The following is a 17,500-nucleotide window of genomic DNA, read 5'->3' as shown; positions in this document are numbered from 1 at the left end:
AATGTGTAATTGTATTGAAATGTAAAAAATGAAAAATAAAAAATAAATTTTTCATTTTAAAATTATTATTATTATTATTATTATTATTATTATTATTATTTTTATTATTTTTATCAAAAAAAATAAATAAATATTAAAAGCAAATAATAAATAAAACAAGGAAAAAAAAAAAAAAAATTTTTTTTTTTTTTTTTTTCGTAAAAACAATTATTTGTTTTCTTACCATTTAAATTAAAGATATATAAAATTATATTGGATTAAAATGAAAATAAAAATAATTGAATAAAAAAAATGGTTTATTCTCATTAAGGTATGGCATTTTTTTTTTTTTTTCTTTTTTTATTTTTTATTTTTAAATAAAAAAAAAAAAAAAAAAAAAAAAATTTTTATATATTATTAAAATCTATAAAAATTAGATATTTAAATTTTATTTTTTTTTTTTTGTATTTTTTTTTTATAATCATTGGCCAATCAAAAAGAGAGTTTTTTTTTTTTTTTTTTAATGACAAAAAAATATGGTTAAGTGTTATTGGTCAGAAAAACCCTTTTCCAATATTTTTGTCCATTATTTGGTTTAAAATACTCGTGCATTTTTATTTTATTTTATTTTATTAATTATTTTTTTTTTTGTTAAAATACCACCAGACCACTTTATTGGGGTTGGTTAAATAAAAAAAAGTCCTGACGAGCAGATACACCCAATAAAGAAAGATAATCCGGATTTCTTTACAAATTGAGAATTTTTTCCTGCCACAAAGTTGTACAACATTGAAAAAATACTTATTGATAGGCCGTTTAGTTTTTAAACTAAAATATTCATATTCCATATCCAAAATTGATGTCCATAACAGATTATTTAAAAAAAAAAATTGTTTAAAAATGAAAAAATAAAAAAAATAATTTTAAAAAAAAAAAAAAAATATTTTAGAGACATCTCCACATTATTTTATATCAATTTTTTTTTTTTAATATTATGAAAAAATCCTTTTAAATTTATAAAATCGTTTTTTGTGAAAAAATTATAATGATTAGGTTATAATCTAGATATTGGGATTTCTAAATAAACTTGATTATACTTATTTTTTTTATTTTTTTTTTTCAAAAATTTTATTTAATTTTCCCAAAAAAAAAAAAAAAATAAAAATAACATAAAATTAAATAAAAATGTATTTAAAAATTTAATATTATAAAATTTTTATTTGTAAAAAATTTTTTTTTTTTATTAATTAATATAAAATTTGATTAAAAAAAATATATATTGAACTTCCTTTTGGAAAATTTAAAAAATAAAAAATTAAAAAAAATTAAAAAATGAAAAATTTTTTTTTTACACATTTATTTTTTTTTTTTCATTTTTATTTTTATTTTTTTTTTATTTTTTTTTTTTGGTGCCTGTTATATTGAGGTAAGGTGAATTCAATCACACCGATTTGTCATTGAAGAAAAAAAAACAAATAAAAAAAAAAAAAAAAAAAAAAAAAAAATGTCTTTGCCAATTAGAAATTCAATTAAAAGATATAAAGAGTAAGTAAAAGAGATACTTTTTTTTTTTTTTATTCCACAAACAAATAGAAAATACCTAACCTTTTTTTTTTTTTTTTATAAAATTTGAAAAAAAAAAAAAAAAAAAATATATATTTAGACAATTAAAAAAACCATTATTTAAAAATGAAGCATTATATCAATTAACTAAACTTTATTTATCATTAGAGAATGAAATTAATGAAAATGAATTAGATGAATGTAAAGATTATTTCAATCAATTGAAACAATCTGGAGTATTAAAAGAGAGTCAAAAAGAATTAAAAGAGATTACCATTGATTTTCAAACAATAACAAAACAATACGATCTTGCAGAACAATCATTACAATCTGCTATCAAATCATATCCAGATAACTTAAATTTCTTATTAAAAAATATTAATCTTTTATCAATAAATAAAAAATATTATGAGTAAGTTTTATCTTTCTTTCCTTTCCTTAAATATTTATATATATATATATATATATATATATTAACCAAGTTATTATTATTATTATTATTATTATTATTATTATTATTATTATTATTATTATTATTATTATTATTATTATTATTATTATTATTATTATTATTATTATTATTATTATTATTATTATTATTATTATTATTATTATTAGATTCTTTAAATCAATTAAAGATAGTAAAATTAAATATCAAAGAGATTTAAAATATTTAAATTTTATAATCAAACAAATTGATAATGTAGCAATTAAAGCAATTAAAGAAAGTGTTGAAGAAATTCAAGCAAATACAATGTTATTAAATGATTCAATGAGTTATTTAAATTTAATTACATTAAAAACTGAAATTTTAGATTATATTATTAGAGCAACAATTCATAATAATTTGGTTAGTAGTAATAGCAGTGGTAGTATTGATGATATTGATGATATTGGTGATTATTATGGTAATAATAATTTTAATCAAAAATTAACAAGACAATTAAAAGAATTTAAAAAACAAGTAAAGAAAATTAGAGAATTAGTATCACTTTATAAAGAGCCAATTACATTATCACCATCATTAGAAGAATTTAATGAAAGATATTTCTTTTATAAAGGTATTTTAATTGATTATGAATATTCAAATATTAGTAATATCACCACTTCAATTAGTAATATAAAGAATAGACAAAATCCACCTTTCAAAAGTTACTTAAAATCTTTACAAAAGGATATCACCAAATCGTCATCATCAAATATGCTTGAACCAATAGTTAAATTATCATCTGAAGTATCAAGACAATTATTTTATTCAATTAATAGAATCATTGGTGATGGTAATGAAATTGATTTAAAACTTAATTTCTATGCATCATTAAATAACAATATCAATATGAATCTCAATATTGGTGATAGTGGTATGTATAAATATTTGGATTATTTAGTTTCAAAGTTTAATTCAGTTTCATCACCAAATGATACTGATCAATTGGATACACTTTTCATTGAATCAATTGAAAAGAATGATTTCCAATATCTTTTAAATAATCCATTAGAGTTTCAACGTTTTATTAGTTTTAGTTTATGGCATATCAATAAAACTTCAAGTTATACAACTTTAATTTGTTGGTTAGATAAAATTTTTAATAAATTTATTAATAGAATTAATTTTGAATTACAACAACTTTCTTCAAAATCATCATCATCAACTACTACTACTACTACTTCCTCTTCTTCACATATTACTTTATTACATATTATAGTTTATTGTATTAATTTAATATTTGAAACCGATTATCAGCAAGATTATCAACAACAACAAAAACAACAACAACAACAACAACAACAACAAAGTTATCAATTATCAAGTTTAGAAGTTTATTTAGATTCAACATTGAATGTACCATTTTTAAGAAACTCATTACCATGGAAAATTTGGAATTCAATGATTTATTATTCAAATTTAAAACCATCATCAAAAATTAATTCAACAGAGATATTTTCAATTACAACCTTATCAGAGTTGTTAAATGGTATATTAAAGAATGGTGATCATCTTCATCCTTTAACTTGTTATAAGATTGCCAAAGATTTACCAATGATCACTCAACATTATCAAAACGAAGTCGATTTATCACAAACTGATATTGACATTTCAAAAATTCAAGCAACTTATTATCTTATAACTTTACGTCATATAACTTATTTAAATCAACAAAGACAACAACAACAACAAGATAATAACAATAATAATGATATTAATAATAATAATAATAATAATAATCAAATAATTCAAGATAAAAACTTTTTAAAAAATATTGAAAATACTTGTAATCATTGTTTATCAGATCTTTATAAAGATAAACAAAATTTAAAAGGAGCATTACAATATTTACTTAAAGTTGATACACCAATTGCTTATGTTGAAACCATTTATCTTTGTAGAGATATCATTTATAATAATAAATCAAATCCTGCTTATACAAGACCAGTCATTCAATCTTTAATCACTTTAATGAACCAAGTTTGGAATAAATGTCAAGATTTCAATGCAAATGATTTGGATTACTATCAAGTAGATCATGATGAATATTTAAATGATATTGATGCTTCTTTAGAAATTATTACAAAATTAAAAGATCAATATAATTTTTATGATGTACCTTCCACACCTTCATCATCTTCTTTATACACAACACCTACTAAACCAACAACAGTTGTACCATTTTCTTCAATTTATGGTAATAATTATAATAATAATAACAATAATAATAATAATAGTCTTATTAGTAGTACACCACAGCGTGGAAGATTATCATTACCATCTACCAGTACACCATTAAAGGTTTCTATGCTTTCAAATTCACCAAACAAATCAAATAATAATAATAATAATAATAATAAGCAAATTCAACAATCTCAACAAAATAAATCAGATTTACCAAAATTCAATGTTGTAGAGGAAGAGGAAGAAGAGGAAGAAGTTGATATAAATTCATTTAAAGATGTATTTTTACAAAGAAGAAAAGAAAGAGCAGAATTATTGAAAACATTATCAAATAAAAGAAAAGCATTGGTTTGTCCACAAGAATTCAATAAACCGTTGAGAAGTTTAGATTATGTCCCTCCGGAAGGAACTGTAATCACTAAACCAACAGTTGTTCCAACAACTACAACTTCTCCAATTCAAACTAATAGTGCTTTCTTTGGTACTACTACTCCAAATTCTTTATTAGTAAATCCTGTTGTTCCATTACCAACAACTTCAACTTCACCACCATCATTATTTGGAGTTACTACCACCACCACCACCACATCACCAACAAGTTTATTTGGAAAAACAAATACATCACCATCCAGTATATTTGGTACAACTCCTACTTCAACCTCTACTTCAACTGCACCATTATTTGGTACTTCTGCTCCAACCTCATCATTATTTGGTACAACTGCTTCCTCCACCCCATCAACCACCGCTACTCCAGCCACACCATTCAGTACAACAGCTACTTCCACCCCATCAACCACCACCACTCCAGCCACACCATTCAGTACAACAGCTACAACCACTCCAAATATATTTGGTTCAACATTAACAACTGGCTTGTTTGGTACAAAAACACCAACCTCTGTTTCTTTACCACAATCAATATCCACTCCTACTTTAGCAGATAAAACAATTAAAACAGAAGAATCAACAACCTCTGTTTCTCCACCACCACCACCACCATTACCAACCAAATCCAATACTCCAACCAAACCAGCAACAATTACACCAACAACATCAAATGCTACATCATCATCATCGTCAATGAGTTCAATATTTGCAAATGCATCAGTTAATGCCTCATCTATGTTTGGTAATACATCCTCATCAAGCTCAATTTTTGGTACTCCATCAAGTCAAACATTTGGATCAATTTCATCACCAACTTCAAATTTAGGTTCATTATTTGGTGGTACAAAAGATTTTAAACCAGTTGAAACTACAACAATTACTACAGCAACTTCACCACCATCAATCTCAGAAAATAAATCAACCACTACATCAGATACAAACAAACCAGTTGAAACTACAACAACTACTACTGCAACATCACCACCATCAATCTCAGAAAATAAACCAATCACTACATCAGATACAAACAAACCAGTTGAGACTACAACATCAAATACACTATTTGGCGCAACAACAACTACAACTGGTTTATTTGGTTTAACAAAAACATCAAATACAGCAACAGGTATTTCATTATTTGGTAATTCATCATCCATTTTAAATAGTTCTTTGCTTTCAAAGAAAGATGGGTCAAGTGATGAAGATTCTGATGAAGATTCTGATGAACAAGATTCTGAAGAAGACTCTGAAGAAGAAAAAGGAAAAACCACTAAATCCAATAGTTCTCTTCAAAGAAAGAAGAATGAAGTCTCTCATAAGAAAGATTCTAAAAATAGATTACAAACCTTAAAGGATAAAATTTCTAAAAAAAATAATAATAATAATACTCAAAAGGATATTATAAAACCACAACAACAAAAACAACAAACATCACAATCATCCAAAAATTTAAGTGACGATGATCAAGATGAAGAATATGAGAGCCAAGAAGAAGATGAAAATCAAGATGATGACCAAGCAAATGAAGAATATGATGAAGACGATTATGAAGAAGAGGATGAAGATTATGAAGAAGATGAAGAGGATGAAGACGAAGAGGAAGAGGAAGAGGAAGACTATAAGGAGGATCCAAATAAACCAAAACCAACATTTTTATTTGGCACGTCTTCAACAACTTCAAATCCAGCACAAACTACAACTCCAACCACTTCTACACCTACGCCCTCCTCTAGTATCTTTGGTCAACCACCAACTAGTAGTAGTGTTTTCGGTTCTAAACCAACCGTTTTTGGTTCAGCATCATCAAATAGTTCAAGTGTTTTCGGTCAAACTACAACAAAACCATCAACTGGTTCAAGTGTTTTTGGCCAAAATTCATCCAGTGTTTTTGGTCAAACTACTACACCATCAAGTGGAACAGGTGTTTTTGGCCAAAATTCATCCAGTGTTTTTGGTCAAACTTCCACGGGTACAGGTGTTTTTGGCCAAAATTCATCCAGCATTTTTGGTCAATCAAATGGGGTAATGGGTTCGACATCAACTCCATCCTCAACAAGTATTTTTGGTGTCAAGAAATCCGATGAACTTACAAAGAAGACTGAAGAATCTGTAAAGAAGACTGAAGAATCTGCATCATCAACAACACCAAGTAAATTAATTTGGAAATGCTTGTGTTGTGAAAATGAAAATTCAGAAAAAGAAAAAAGTTGCTCAGTTTGTATGGTTCCAGTTCCAAAGAATGTTAAATTTGAATCACCAGCTTCTGAATCAAATACTAAACCATCATTAATCGCTCCAACTGCATTTGGTAGTAATGTTACACAAACTTCAACCCCATTAGGTAAATTAATTTGGAAATGTTTATGTTGTGAAACTGAAAATTTAGAAAAGGAAACAAGTTGCTCCGTTTGTATGGTTCCATTACCAAAGAATGTTAAATTTGAATCACCAGCTTCTGAATCAAATAATAAACCATCATCATTATTTGCTCCAACTGCATTTGGTGGCAATGCACCACCAACAACTTCAACTGCTGTTGAATCTTCAAAATTATTTGGCGGCGGTGGTATTACTTTCAATGCACCAAATATATTCGGTAACAATAGTAATCCATCAAACTTATTTGGCAGTGGTAATAACAATTCTTCATCACTATTTGGTGGTAATTCAACAACCAATCCTCCTCCATTATTTGGAAATAAATCTGATGTCAAAACTGAGGAATCAGAAAAGAAGGCTGAAGCATCTACTCCATCACCATCAACCACATCAGGTAAATTAATTTGGAAATGTTTATGTTGTGAAACTGAAAATTCAGAAAAGGAAAAGAGTTGTTCAGTTTGTATGGTTCCAGTTCCAAAGAATGTCAAATTTGAATCACCAGCTTCTGAATCAAATACCAAATCATCATTATTCGCTCCAACTGCATTTGGTGGCAATGCACCACCAACTACTTCAACTGCTGTTGAATCTTCAAGGCTATTCGGTGGCGGTGGCGGTAATGGTATTACTTTCAATGCACCAAATATATTCGGTAACAATAATAATCCATCAAACTTATTTGGAAATGGTAATAACAATTCTTCATCACTATTTGGTGGTAATTCAACAACCAATCCTCCTCCATTATTTGGAAATAAATCTGATGTTAAAATTCAGGAATCTGAAAAGAAGGCTGAGGAATCCGAAAAGAAGGCTAATGAATCTACTCCATCACCATCAACATCAACCCCATCAGGTAAATTAATTTGGAAATGTTTATGTTGTGAAACTGAAAATTCAGAAAAAGAAAAAAGCTGCTCCGTTTGTATGGTTCCAGTTCCAAAGAATGTCAAATTTGAATCACCAGCTTCTGAATCAAATACCAAATCATCATTATTCGCTCCAACTGCATTTGGTGGTAATGCACCACCAACTTCAACCGCTGTTGACTCTTCAAAATTATTCGGTGGTGGTGGTGGCGGCAGTAATACTATTACTTTCAATGCACCAAATATTTTTGGTAACAATAACAATAATACATCAAACTTATTTGGCAGTGGAAATAGTACATCAACACCATTATTTGGAACTAAACCAACTGAAACTAAAGCTGAAGTTAAAGCTGAATCCAAAACTGAATCTAATGTTGAAGAAACTGCTCCATCATCAACATCAACCCCATCAGGTAAATTAATTTGGAAATGTTTATGTTGTGAAACTGAAAATTCAGAAAAAGAAAAAAGCTGCTCCGTTTGTATGGTCCCATTACCAAAGAATGTCAAATTTGAATCACCAGCTTCTGAATCAAATACTAAACCATCATCACTATTCGCTCCAACTGCATTTGGTGGTAATGCACCACCAACTTCAACCGCTGTTGAATCTTCAAAACTATTCGGTGGTGGCGGCGGTAATACTTTCAATGCACCAAATCTTTTTGGTAACAATAATACATCAAACTTATTTGGCAGTGGTAATAGTACATCAACACCATTATTTGGAACTAAACAAACTGAAATTAAAACTGAAGTTAAAGCTGAATCCAAAATTGAATCTAAAGTTGAAGAAACTGCTCCATCATCAACATCAACTCCATCAGGTAAATTAATTTGGAAATGTTTATGTTGTGAAACTGAAAATTCAGAAAAAGAAAAAAGCTGCTCCGTTTGTATGGTCCCATTACCAAAGAATGTCAAATTTGAATCACCAGCTTCTGAATCAAATACTAAACCATCATCAATATTTGCTCCAACTGCATTTGGTGGCAATGCACCACCAACAACTTCAACTGCTGTTGACTCTTCTAAATTATTTGGTGGTGGCGGCAGTAATACTATTACTTTCAACGCACCAACTTTATTCGGTAACAATAACAATAGTAATCCATCAAACTTATTTGGCAGTGGTAATAACAATTCTTCATCACTATTTGGTGGCAATTCAACAACCATCCAACCATCGCAATCATTATTTGGAACTAAGTCAACTGAAACCAAATCTGATGACCCAATGTCGCTTAAAGAAATGTCAAATACAATTCAAGATAATGATGATCAAAATTCAGATTCAGAATCACATGAAGAATTAGAATCAGGATCAGAAGAAGAAGAAGAACAACAACAACAACCAAAAGTTACATTGTTATCATCTTCATTTACTCCCCCATCATTTGCTCCTCCATCATTTGCTCCATCATCATTTGCTCCATCATCATTTGCTCCTCCATCATTTGCTCCTCCATCATTTGCTCCATCATCATTTGCTCCATCATCATTTGCTCCTCCATCATTTGCTCCTCCAAAACCTGAAAATACATCAACACCAACATCATCAATCTTTGGATCATTTAGTTCTCAACCAAGTGGTGGTGGTATTTCAGCATTTGGACCAGTTTCTAGTAATTCATCATCTCCATTTGGAAGTGGTTTCGGTTCAGCATCAATACCATCATTTGGACAATCTCAAGTTAACCCATTAACAATCAATCCAACCTCAACTTCTCCAACAGCCGTATTTGGAGGTTCAACTACTTCTCAATTCTCATCATCATCACCAGCACCAATTTTTGGTTCAACTGCAACTATTAAAACATTTGGCGATTTATCGAAACCATCCTTATCAAATAATGAAAATAAAGACCAAACTTCATCATCACCTTCAAAACCATCACCATCACCATCAAATCCAACTTTTGAATCTATTAACAAAGAAAAAGAAAGTGTTGAGGATAAAAACCAAGAAAAAGATGAGTTAAAAGATGAAAAAGATGAATTAAAAGATGAAAATGAAAAGAAAGATGAAAATGAAAAGAAAGAAGAAACTGTCGAATCAGACAAAGAAAAAGAAAAAGAAGAAACATTAGAAGAAACTAAACAATCAATTGAATCTGATAAAAAAGAAGAGAAAAAAGAAGAAAAATTAGAAGAAATTGTTCAATCAGACAAAGAAAAAGAAAAAGAAGAAACTTTGGAAGAAACTAAACAATCAATTGAATCTGATAAAAAAGAAGATGAAAAAGAAGAAAAGTTAGAAGAAATTGTTGAATCAGACAAAGAAAAGGAAAAAGAAGAAACTTTAGAAGAAACCAAACAATCAATTGAATCTGATAAAAAAGAAGATGAAAAAGAAGAAAAATTAGAAGAAATTGTTCAATCAGACAAAGAAAAGGAAAAAGAAGAAACTTTAGAAGAAATCAAACAATCAATTGAATCTGAATCTGATAAAAAAGAAGATGAAATGGAAAAAGTATTTTCAAGAATTGAAGAAACTATAAAACCAAACTTTTTTTCAACCAAAGAAGATGAGGAAGAAAAGGGTGATGAGTTAAAAGATGAAAAAGATGAAAATGAGAATGAAATAGAATCAGACAATGAAAAAGAAAAAGAAGAAACATTAGAAGAAACTAAACAATCAATTGAATCTGATAAAAAAGAAGATGAAAAAGAAGAAACATTAGAAGAAATTGTTCAATCAGACAAAGAAAAAGAAAAAGAAGAAACTTTAGAAGAAACTAAACAACCAATTGAAACTGATAAAAAAGAAGATGAAAAAGAGAATGAAACAGAACCAGAAAAACATATTGATAATGAAAAGAAAGATGAAAATGAAAAGAAAAATGAAGATGAAAAGAAAGAAGAAGAAACTGTTGAATCAGACCAAGAAAAAGAAAAAGAAGAAACTAAACAATCAATTGAATCTGAATCTGATAAAAAAGAAGATGAAATGGAAAAAGAATTTTCAAGAATTGAAGAAACTATAAAACCAAACTTTTTTTCAACCAATAAAGATGAAAAAGATCAAGAAACCAAAGAAGATAATGGCAACAGTGACAACAACATTGACCAAGAAACCAAAGAAAATGAAAAAGCTAGTAAAGAAATCCAAGATGAAGAAGAAGAAAAAGAAAAAGAACAAGAAGAACCAAATCTTTCATTATTGTCAATGGATCCAGTTAGATGTATGTCATTAAGTGGTTTACCAATCTTTGACCAAACTGTTAAAGTAGAGGAAGAGATCGAATATGAAAAAGATGATGGTGATGATGATGATGATGATGAAACAATCGAAAAAGATTCATCGTCAACTACTACTTCTACTACTACAACTAGTACTACAACTGCATCAACACTTACTCCCCAAAAGCCATTGTTTGCACCATCATCATTTGCACCACCATCATTTTCATTACCAACACCAACTATTCAAGCTTCATCAATCTTTGGATCATTTAGTTCTCAACCAAGTGGTGGTGGTATTTCAGCATTTGGACCAGTTTCTAGTAATTCATCATCGTCTCCATTTGGAAGTGCATTTGGAAGCTCATTCGGTTCAACAACAATTCCATCATTTGGACAATCTCAAGTTAATCCATTAACAATCAATCCAACCTCAACTTCTCCAACACCAGTATTTGGAGGTTCAACTACCTCTCAATTCTCATCATCATCACCAGCACCAATTTTCGGCTCAACTGCAACTATTAAAACATTTGGTGATTTATCAAAATCATCCTCATCAAATAATGAAAATAAAGACCAACCATCATCATCACCATCACCATCAAAACCAACTTCTGAATCTACCACTAAAGAAGAAAAAGTTGATATTGTTGAAGATAAAACCGATAAAATAGAAGAAAATAAAGAAGATAGTGAAGATGAAAAAGTTATCACTGAAGACACAAATAATCAAAGTGAAATAAAAGTCGAAGAAAATAAAGAAGAAAATAAAGAAGAAAATAAAGAAGAAAATAAAGAAGAAAATAAAGAAGAAGAAAAAGAAGAAGAGAAAAGAATTAAACAACAACAACAATCTATTGAATCTGAGTCTGATAAAAGAGAAAATGAAATGGAGGATAAATTTTCAAAGATTGAAGAACTAGTTAAACCAGACTTTATTCCTTGTAAAGTTGAAGAAAAATTATCTGAGGAACAAACTAAAGAAAACATTGATAATAATGATGATAATAATACAACCTCATCAATTGTTGTTCAAGAAAATACCACAGAAACTATCTCTGAAAATGATAATGATCAATCAATCCAACTCGATTCCAATAAACAAGAAATCAAAAAATCAATCGAATCTGAATCTGATAAAAAAGAAGAAGTAATGGAAAAGAATTTTACAGAGATTGAAAATTTAGTAAAACCAAATTTAATGAACTCAACTCAAGAAGAACAACAAAATCAAGAGAACAAAGTAGAAAAAGAAGAAGAAAATGTTAATAAAACTGAAGAAAAAGAAGAGGATGAAAATTTGGAAAAACAAAATCAAACCATTGAAAAAGAAAATGAGGAAATTTCAGAATTAAAAGATATCCAAGAAAATAATGAAAATAATGAAGAATCCTCAACCTCTTCCGACGGTGAAGAATCAAAATCAATTAAAGATGTCGATACATCTTATGATGATGTCGATTAAAAGCTAAAATTATCAGAAATAAAAATAACAACAATTTAATAATAAAATCAATAAAAATAATAATAAAAATAAAAATAACAGTAGATATATAAAAAAAAAAAAAATAATAAAATAATAATAAAAAAAATAAAACAGTAAAAAAAAAAAAAAAAAAAAATTATTCCAAATCATCACAATAATAAAATTGCTAATTAACTCACATTTAAAATAACAATAAAAAAAATAAAAAAAACAAATATTAAAAAAAACTCATTAATCTATTTTTATTTTTATTTTTAAAAAAAAATAAAAAAGATTTGTAAATATAAATATTGTTATTGTTGTTCAATTTTTTATTTTTAGGATTGAAGATCTTTTGGATATTTATGTAATTTCTTAAATCTTAATTTAAACACAGCACAAAATGTAGACAACATAAAATTATTCACAATATCTTATTTTTAAACAACCCCACTTTCTCCCACAATGTTCAAGGAATTTAAAATTTTAAATTGTCACTTTCAATTCTTAATCTTTTAATAAAGAACATACCCCTCAACCATATTTTTTGAAACAAAAAAATACAAAAATAATAAAAAATAAAAAAATAGAAAAACGGTTGTTATTATCACATTATATATAATGCAACAATACACCAAATAATTTTAAAAATAAACTCACCTAGAAAAAATAAAAAATAAATAAAAAAAAACACTCATTGATGGGGGTGGGGATGGGGGTAGGAATTTTATTTTTAAATTAACCTTTATTACTTTTTTAAGAAGATGATGTATATAAAGATGGGTGAATATATAAAAAAAAAATATATTTATATTTATACATTATTTGTACAAATAAATAATAAAAAAAAAAAATTATTATTTTTTTTATTGTTTTTTTTTTTTTTCTTCTTATTTTCATTTGTTTCAAAAAAAAAAAGAATACGTATATTATTAATTTTTTTCTTTTTTTTTTTTTTTTTATTTTTTTTTTTCTATTTTACAAACACACGACCAATTCATCATACCCCCAGATTTAAAATTTAATGATACGTGATTTTTTTTTAAAAAAAAATTAGGGTTTAAAAACACCAGCACATTCATGTCACATGTGTTGAAAGAAATTAGAAAAAGATTTTTTTTTATTTTATGAAAAATTAAATTATTCTTTGATAACATTTTCAAAAATAGATTATTAATTATTAAAATAAAAAAACAATAAAAAAAAAAATAATAATTAAAAATAAACAATAAAAAAAAAAAATAAAAAAATAAAATCCAAATATTTAAACTATAAAATCAAAATCAAAAAACAAAATACAAAAATCAAAAAACAAAAAATTATAAAATAACATAAAAATTCAAATAAACAAAAAAAATATATAATAAATTTACATTAAAAAAAATTACAAATAAAAAAAAATAAATAAAAAAATGAAATTATTAAAAATTTTATTAATAATTATTAATATTAATATTTTATGCAAAATTGTTGAAAGTTCCTCTGTAACATGCTCTCAAAGTTATGAATGTGGTAATGTTCCATTTTCAATTTGTAAAAATAAATTTGATTTATTTGAAGGAATTGGTGTAGATCCAGAACAAGGAAAAGTATTTATTATGGGTAAATTTAATGCATCAGGAGTTCAATATGGTAATGTTACAATTGCATCAGTACCAATGAATGGAGTTGGAATTTTAAAAACTGAATTCACTATTAAATCAGATGTTACCCAAGGTAGTGCCTTTAGAAATACTTTCCAACTCTTTAAATATTTACCAAAGTCCAAAACTTTCCTAACTCAAGGTGGAGAACGTTTATCATTTGTTATTGGTATTTATGATGAAAAAAGCAATATTAAATTAACTCCGCTATGGTATCCACGTGGATATAAATTAGGGGCTTATTTTGATGAAGTCAACCAGTTGACCTATACTTGTGATTTTGATTTAAAAATTTTCCAAAAGATTGTTAAAACTCAAGATGACCTATTTGGTAGTAATAGTAGTAATTCAAAGATTATTCAAAATTCAACTCAATGTTTTGCTCTATCAAGTGCATATACTGGTGGTAATTTTAACAATACCATTATCTATGTCCAAAATAAAGTTAATGATACCGGTGTGAAATATTCAACCTTTTCAATGGGCTCAGCAGATTGTGTTTTATGTCCAAGACAATTTTTTAACCTTTATCAATTAAATAATGAATGGGTTACTGGTTTCCATATTTTTAAAAATAAAATTTATTACTCTAGTAAAAGTGGTATCACTCAAATGAATGTCCCAGGTACTGATCAAAGATTCTTATTAACAAATGAATCTGTCGAATCATTTGAATTTGTAAATAATGAAAAAACAATTTATTATATTACAACAAATGGTAAAATTAAGAAAATCGATGTTGAAAATTTAGTTTCATCAACACTTTATGATTCATACTCTGATAAATCATTAGGTGTTTGTGAATGTGCACCAGGTTTCTCTGGAATTTATTGTAATCAATGTGTTAATGGTACAGTTCAATGGGAAAATGGTAATCCAACATGTGTTAAAAACACTGATAATGGTCGTCCTTCAGTTTGTCAAGCTGATTGGCAATGTGGTAACTCTCCTTACTTTTTATGTTTAAATAATGAATGCTTATGTAGAAGTGAATTCTTTGGCGATAAATGTAACCAATGCCAAGGTAGAATTTCATGGGAAAATGGTATTCCAATTTGTGGTTTCCTTCATAGATAATTTAAAATAATTATTTTTAATTAATTAATTAGTTAAAAAAAAAAAAAAAAAAAAAATGTAATACTAAATTATTTATTGTAAAAGGAAAATGTTGAAGAAGAATTCAAAATGACCACCGTTGTTTATCTGATGTGTCAAAAAAAAAAAAAAAAAAAAACGTTTCATTATTTTTTAAAAAAAAACAAAAATAAAAATTATTGGACCATTAAAAAAAAAAAAAACTTGAAAAAATGAGTTTTTCCAAAAAGTAAAAAACTTTTTCTTTCGTGTTTAAGATACTTTTCGGAAGAACATTTATGTGATGTACAATATGCTGAGTAGGATTAAACAGCAAATATTGTTTAATTAAGGAAAAAAAAAAAAATATATGTAATGTATAATTTGCTGAGTAAGGTTGAACAGCAAACATTAACTAAGGAAAAAAAAAAAAAAAAAAAAAAAAAAAATGGATATAATCTGCTCCTATTTAAATAAAAAAAAAAAAAATTCTTAAACATAAAAAAAACAATTCTTTCAAATAAATATATATAAAAAAAAAATAAAAAATAAATAAATAATTATTATCATTATTATTATTAATATTATAAAATGGCCTCAAATTATCCACAATTATCTCCACAACCTTTATTAATTCCAGTTAATGAAATTACTCAAGAAAAGTATATTGTTAATCAATTTTCAAAAACAACATTAAAAGGTTCACTTTTGAAAGGTTATTCAGAAACATTCCCATATGAATTAACCAATGTTATGGCACCACAAGATTATAATGCCATTGTAAAAGAAATTAATAGTTCAGTAAAATCCAAGAAATTTCCAGTTCAATCATTCATTGGCTTGTTGATGTTGTCCACAGTTTGTTTATTCTTTAGTCCAATGGCATTTGTTGTAATTTTTCCAATTTCAGTTTCATTGATTACAATTTCATTAATTGGAATTCATTATTTCTTAAAAAGAATTTCAGAAAAAATTGAAAAGACTTTAATTAATTTTAATAATGTTTTTGCAACTCGTAGAGTTTCCATTGAATTTTCTAAAAAATCAATATTCAGAACAAAAGTTAAAATCATTTACCCAGCTTCTCTTGCCATTCAACCAGTTTTATATAATATTCAACCAATTCAACAATCCTTTTACCAACAAAATCCACAACAATCACAATATGCTGAAACTTCAAAAACTGCTGATTCTTCACCATTATTATCAAAGGTTTAAACCAAATTATATTTTGTTTAACTTTAATTCTTTATTATTTCAATTAATAAAACTTTTTTATTTTTTGTTATCATTTTTCAAATTTTAGGGTTTTTCTTTTTTTAATATTTGTTTTTTTTTTTTTTTTTTTTTTTTTGGTATTTAATTTAAGAAATATTTATTTATTTTATTCATTTTTTGATATTTTTAAATTTTATCCATATTTTTTTTTTTTTTTTTTTTTTTTTTTTAATTTCTGAACATAGATATTTATTTTAAAATTTTATTTTTTTTTTATTTTTTTTTTTTTAACATTAAAAAATTTGTTGATTGTAAAAAACATAAAAAAAAAAGATTTATTTTTTTTTTCATTTTTTTAGGTTAAAATATTATTTTTATTTTCAAAAACAATTGTTTTTTATTTTTTTATTTTTTTTTTTCCACTCGAAAAACTGAGATTTTTTTTTTTTTTTTTTTTTTTTTTTTTTTTTTTTTAATTAAAAATTGCTTTATTAAACTTTTGTGTGAAAAAAAAAAAAAAAAAAAAAATTCAAAAAATAATAAAATAAATAATAATTTATTTAGTGAAAGATAATATAGAAATAAATAAAAAAAGAATGAATAAAAAAGCACCATTAATACAACCATACCAATATCAACAACCACCACAACAATATGAATCTTATCAAATTGCACCACCAAATATTGTTACACCATTGGTTTGTCAAACTGCAAAATATCGTTTACAAGGTACATTTTATTCAGGATTCTTTGATAATTTCCCAATCGAATTAAGTAGTTCACTCGCACCAGCAGACTTTAGTTATGTAATTAGAGATATTAATGATGCTATAAACTATAAGAATGGATTACGTAAAACTCTTTTAGTTGCATTCGTCCTTTCAACTATTTTATTCTTTTTCATCTTTATTCCTTTTGTTTTTGTCTATGTCATTATCCTCCCAATTTCAATTCTTCTCATGGCAATTTCTTTCTTTTCTTTTCTTAAAATTCAAGCAATAATCACAAAGAGAGTTCAAGTCGTTGTTGAAAACTTTAATAAAATCTTCTCAAACAA

At 26.1% G+C, this 17,500-nt stretch overlaps 4 protein-coding genes across 4 annotated transcripts in view; all 4 read left to right on the top strand.

Moving 5' to 3' along the window:
• Nucleotides 1-1,483: 1,483 nt before the first annotated feature.
• Nucleotides 1,484-12,508, top strand: DDB_G0302588 (RanBP2-type zinc finger; the record flags this gene model as incomplete). Its single annotated transcript, XM_002649163.1, has 3 exons — nucleotides 1,484-1,524; nucleotides 1,643-1,954; nucleotides 2,161-12,508. The coding sequence occupies 3 exons, from the start codon at nucleotides 1,484-1,486 to the stop codon at nucleotides 12,506-12,508; spliced, it is 10,701 nt and encodes a 3,566-aa protein (XP_002649209.1).
• Nucleotides 12,509-13,920: 1,412 nt separating this feature from the next.
• On the top strand, nucleotides 13,921-15,228 carry DDB_G0267898 (EGF-like domain-containing protein; the record flags this gene model as incomplete). The annotated part of the gene is made up of 1 exon (XM_642301.1): nucleotides 13,921-15,228. One exon carries the CDS (start codon nucleotides 13,921-13,923, stop codon nucleotides 15,226-15,228), a length of 1,308 nt encoding a protein of 435 aa, XP_647393.1.
• A 588-nt stretch (nucleotides 15,229-15,816) lies between these two features.
• Nucleotides 15,817-16,443, top strand: DDB_G0267896 (hypothetical protein; the record flags this gene model as incomplete). The annotated part of the gene is made up of 1 exon (XM_642300.1): nucleotides 15,817-16,443. The coding sequence occupies one exon, from the start codon at nucleotides 15,817-15,819 to the stop codon at nucleotides 16,441-16,443; it is 627 nt and encodes a 208-aa protein (XP_647392.1).
• Nucleotides 16,444-17,039: 596 nt separating this feature from the next.
• DDB_G0267894 (hypothetical protein) overlaps nucleotides 17,040-17,500 on the top strand; it is a gene marked incomplete at both ends in the record, with an annotated part of 675 nt that continues 214 nt past the window's right edge. Inside the window, one exon of the mRNA XM_642299.1 lies at nucleotides 17,040-17,500. This exon is cut by the window's right edge and continues 214 nt beyond it. Coding sequence (XP_647391.1) covers nucleotides 17,040-17,500 — 461 coding nt within the window.

This window comes from Dictyostelium discoideum (genome assembly GCF_000004695.1).
Source record: "Dictyostelium discoideum AX4 chromosome 1 chromosome, whole genome shotgun sequence".
In the NCBI taxonomy this organism is placed as follows: Eukaryota; Evosea; class Eumycetozoa; order Dictyosteliales; family Dictyosteliaceae; genus Dictyostelium; species Dictyostelium discoideum.
This window is presented reverse-complemented; position numbering and strand designations above follow the sequence as displayed.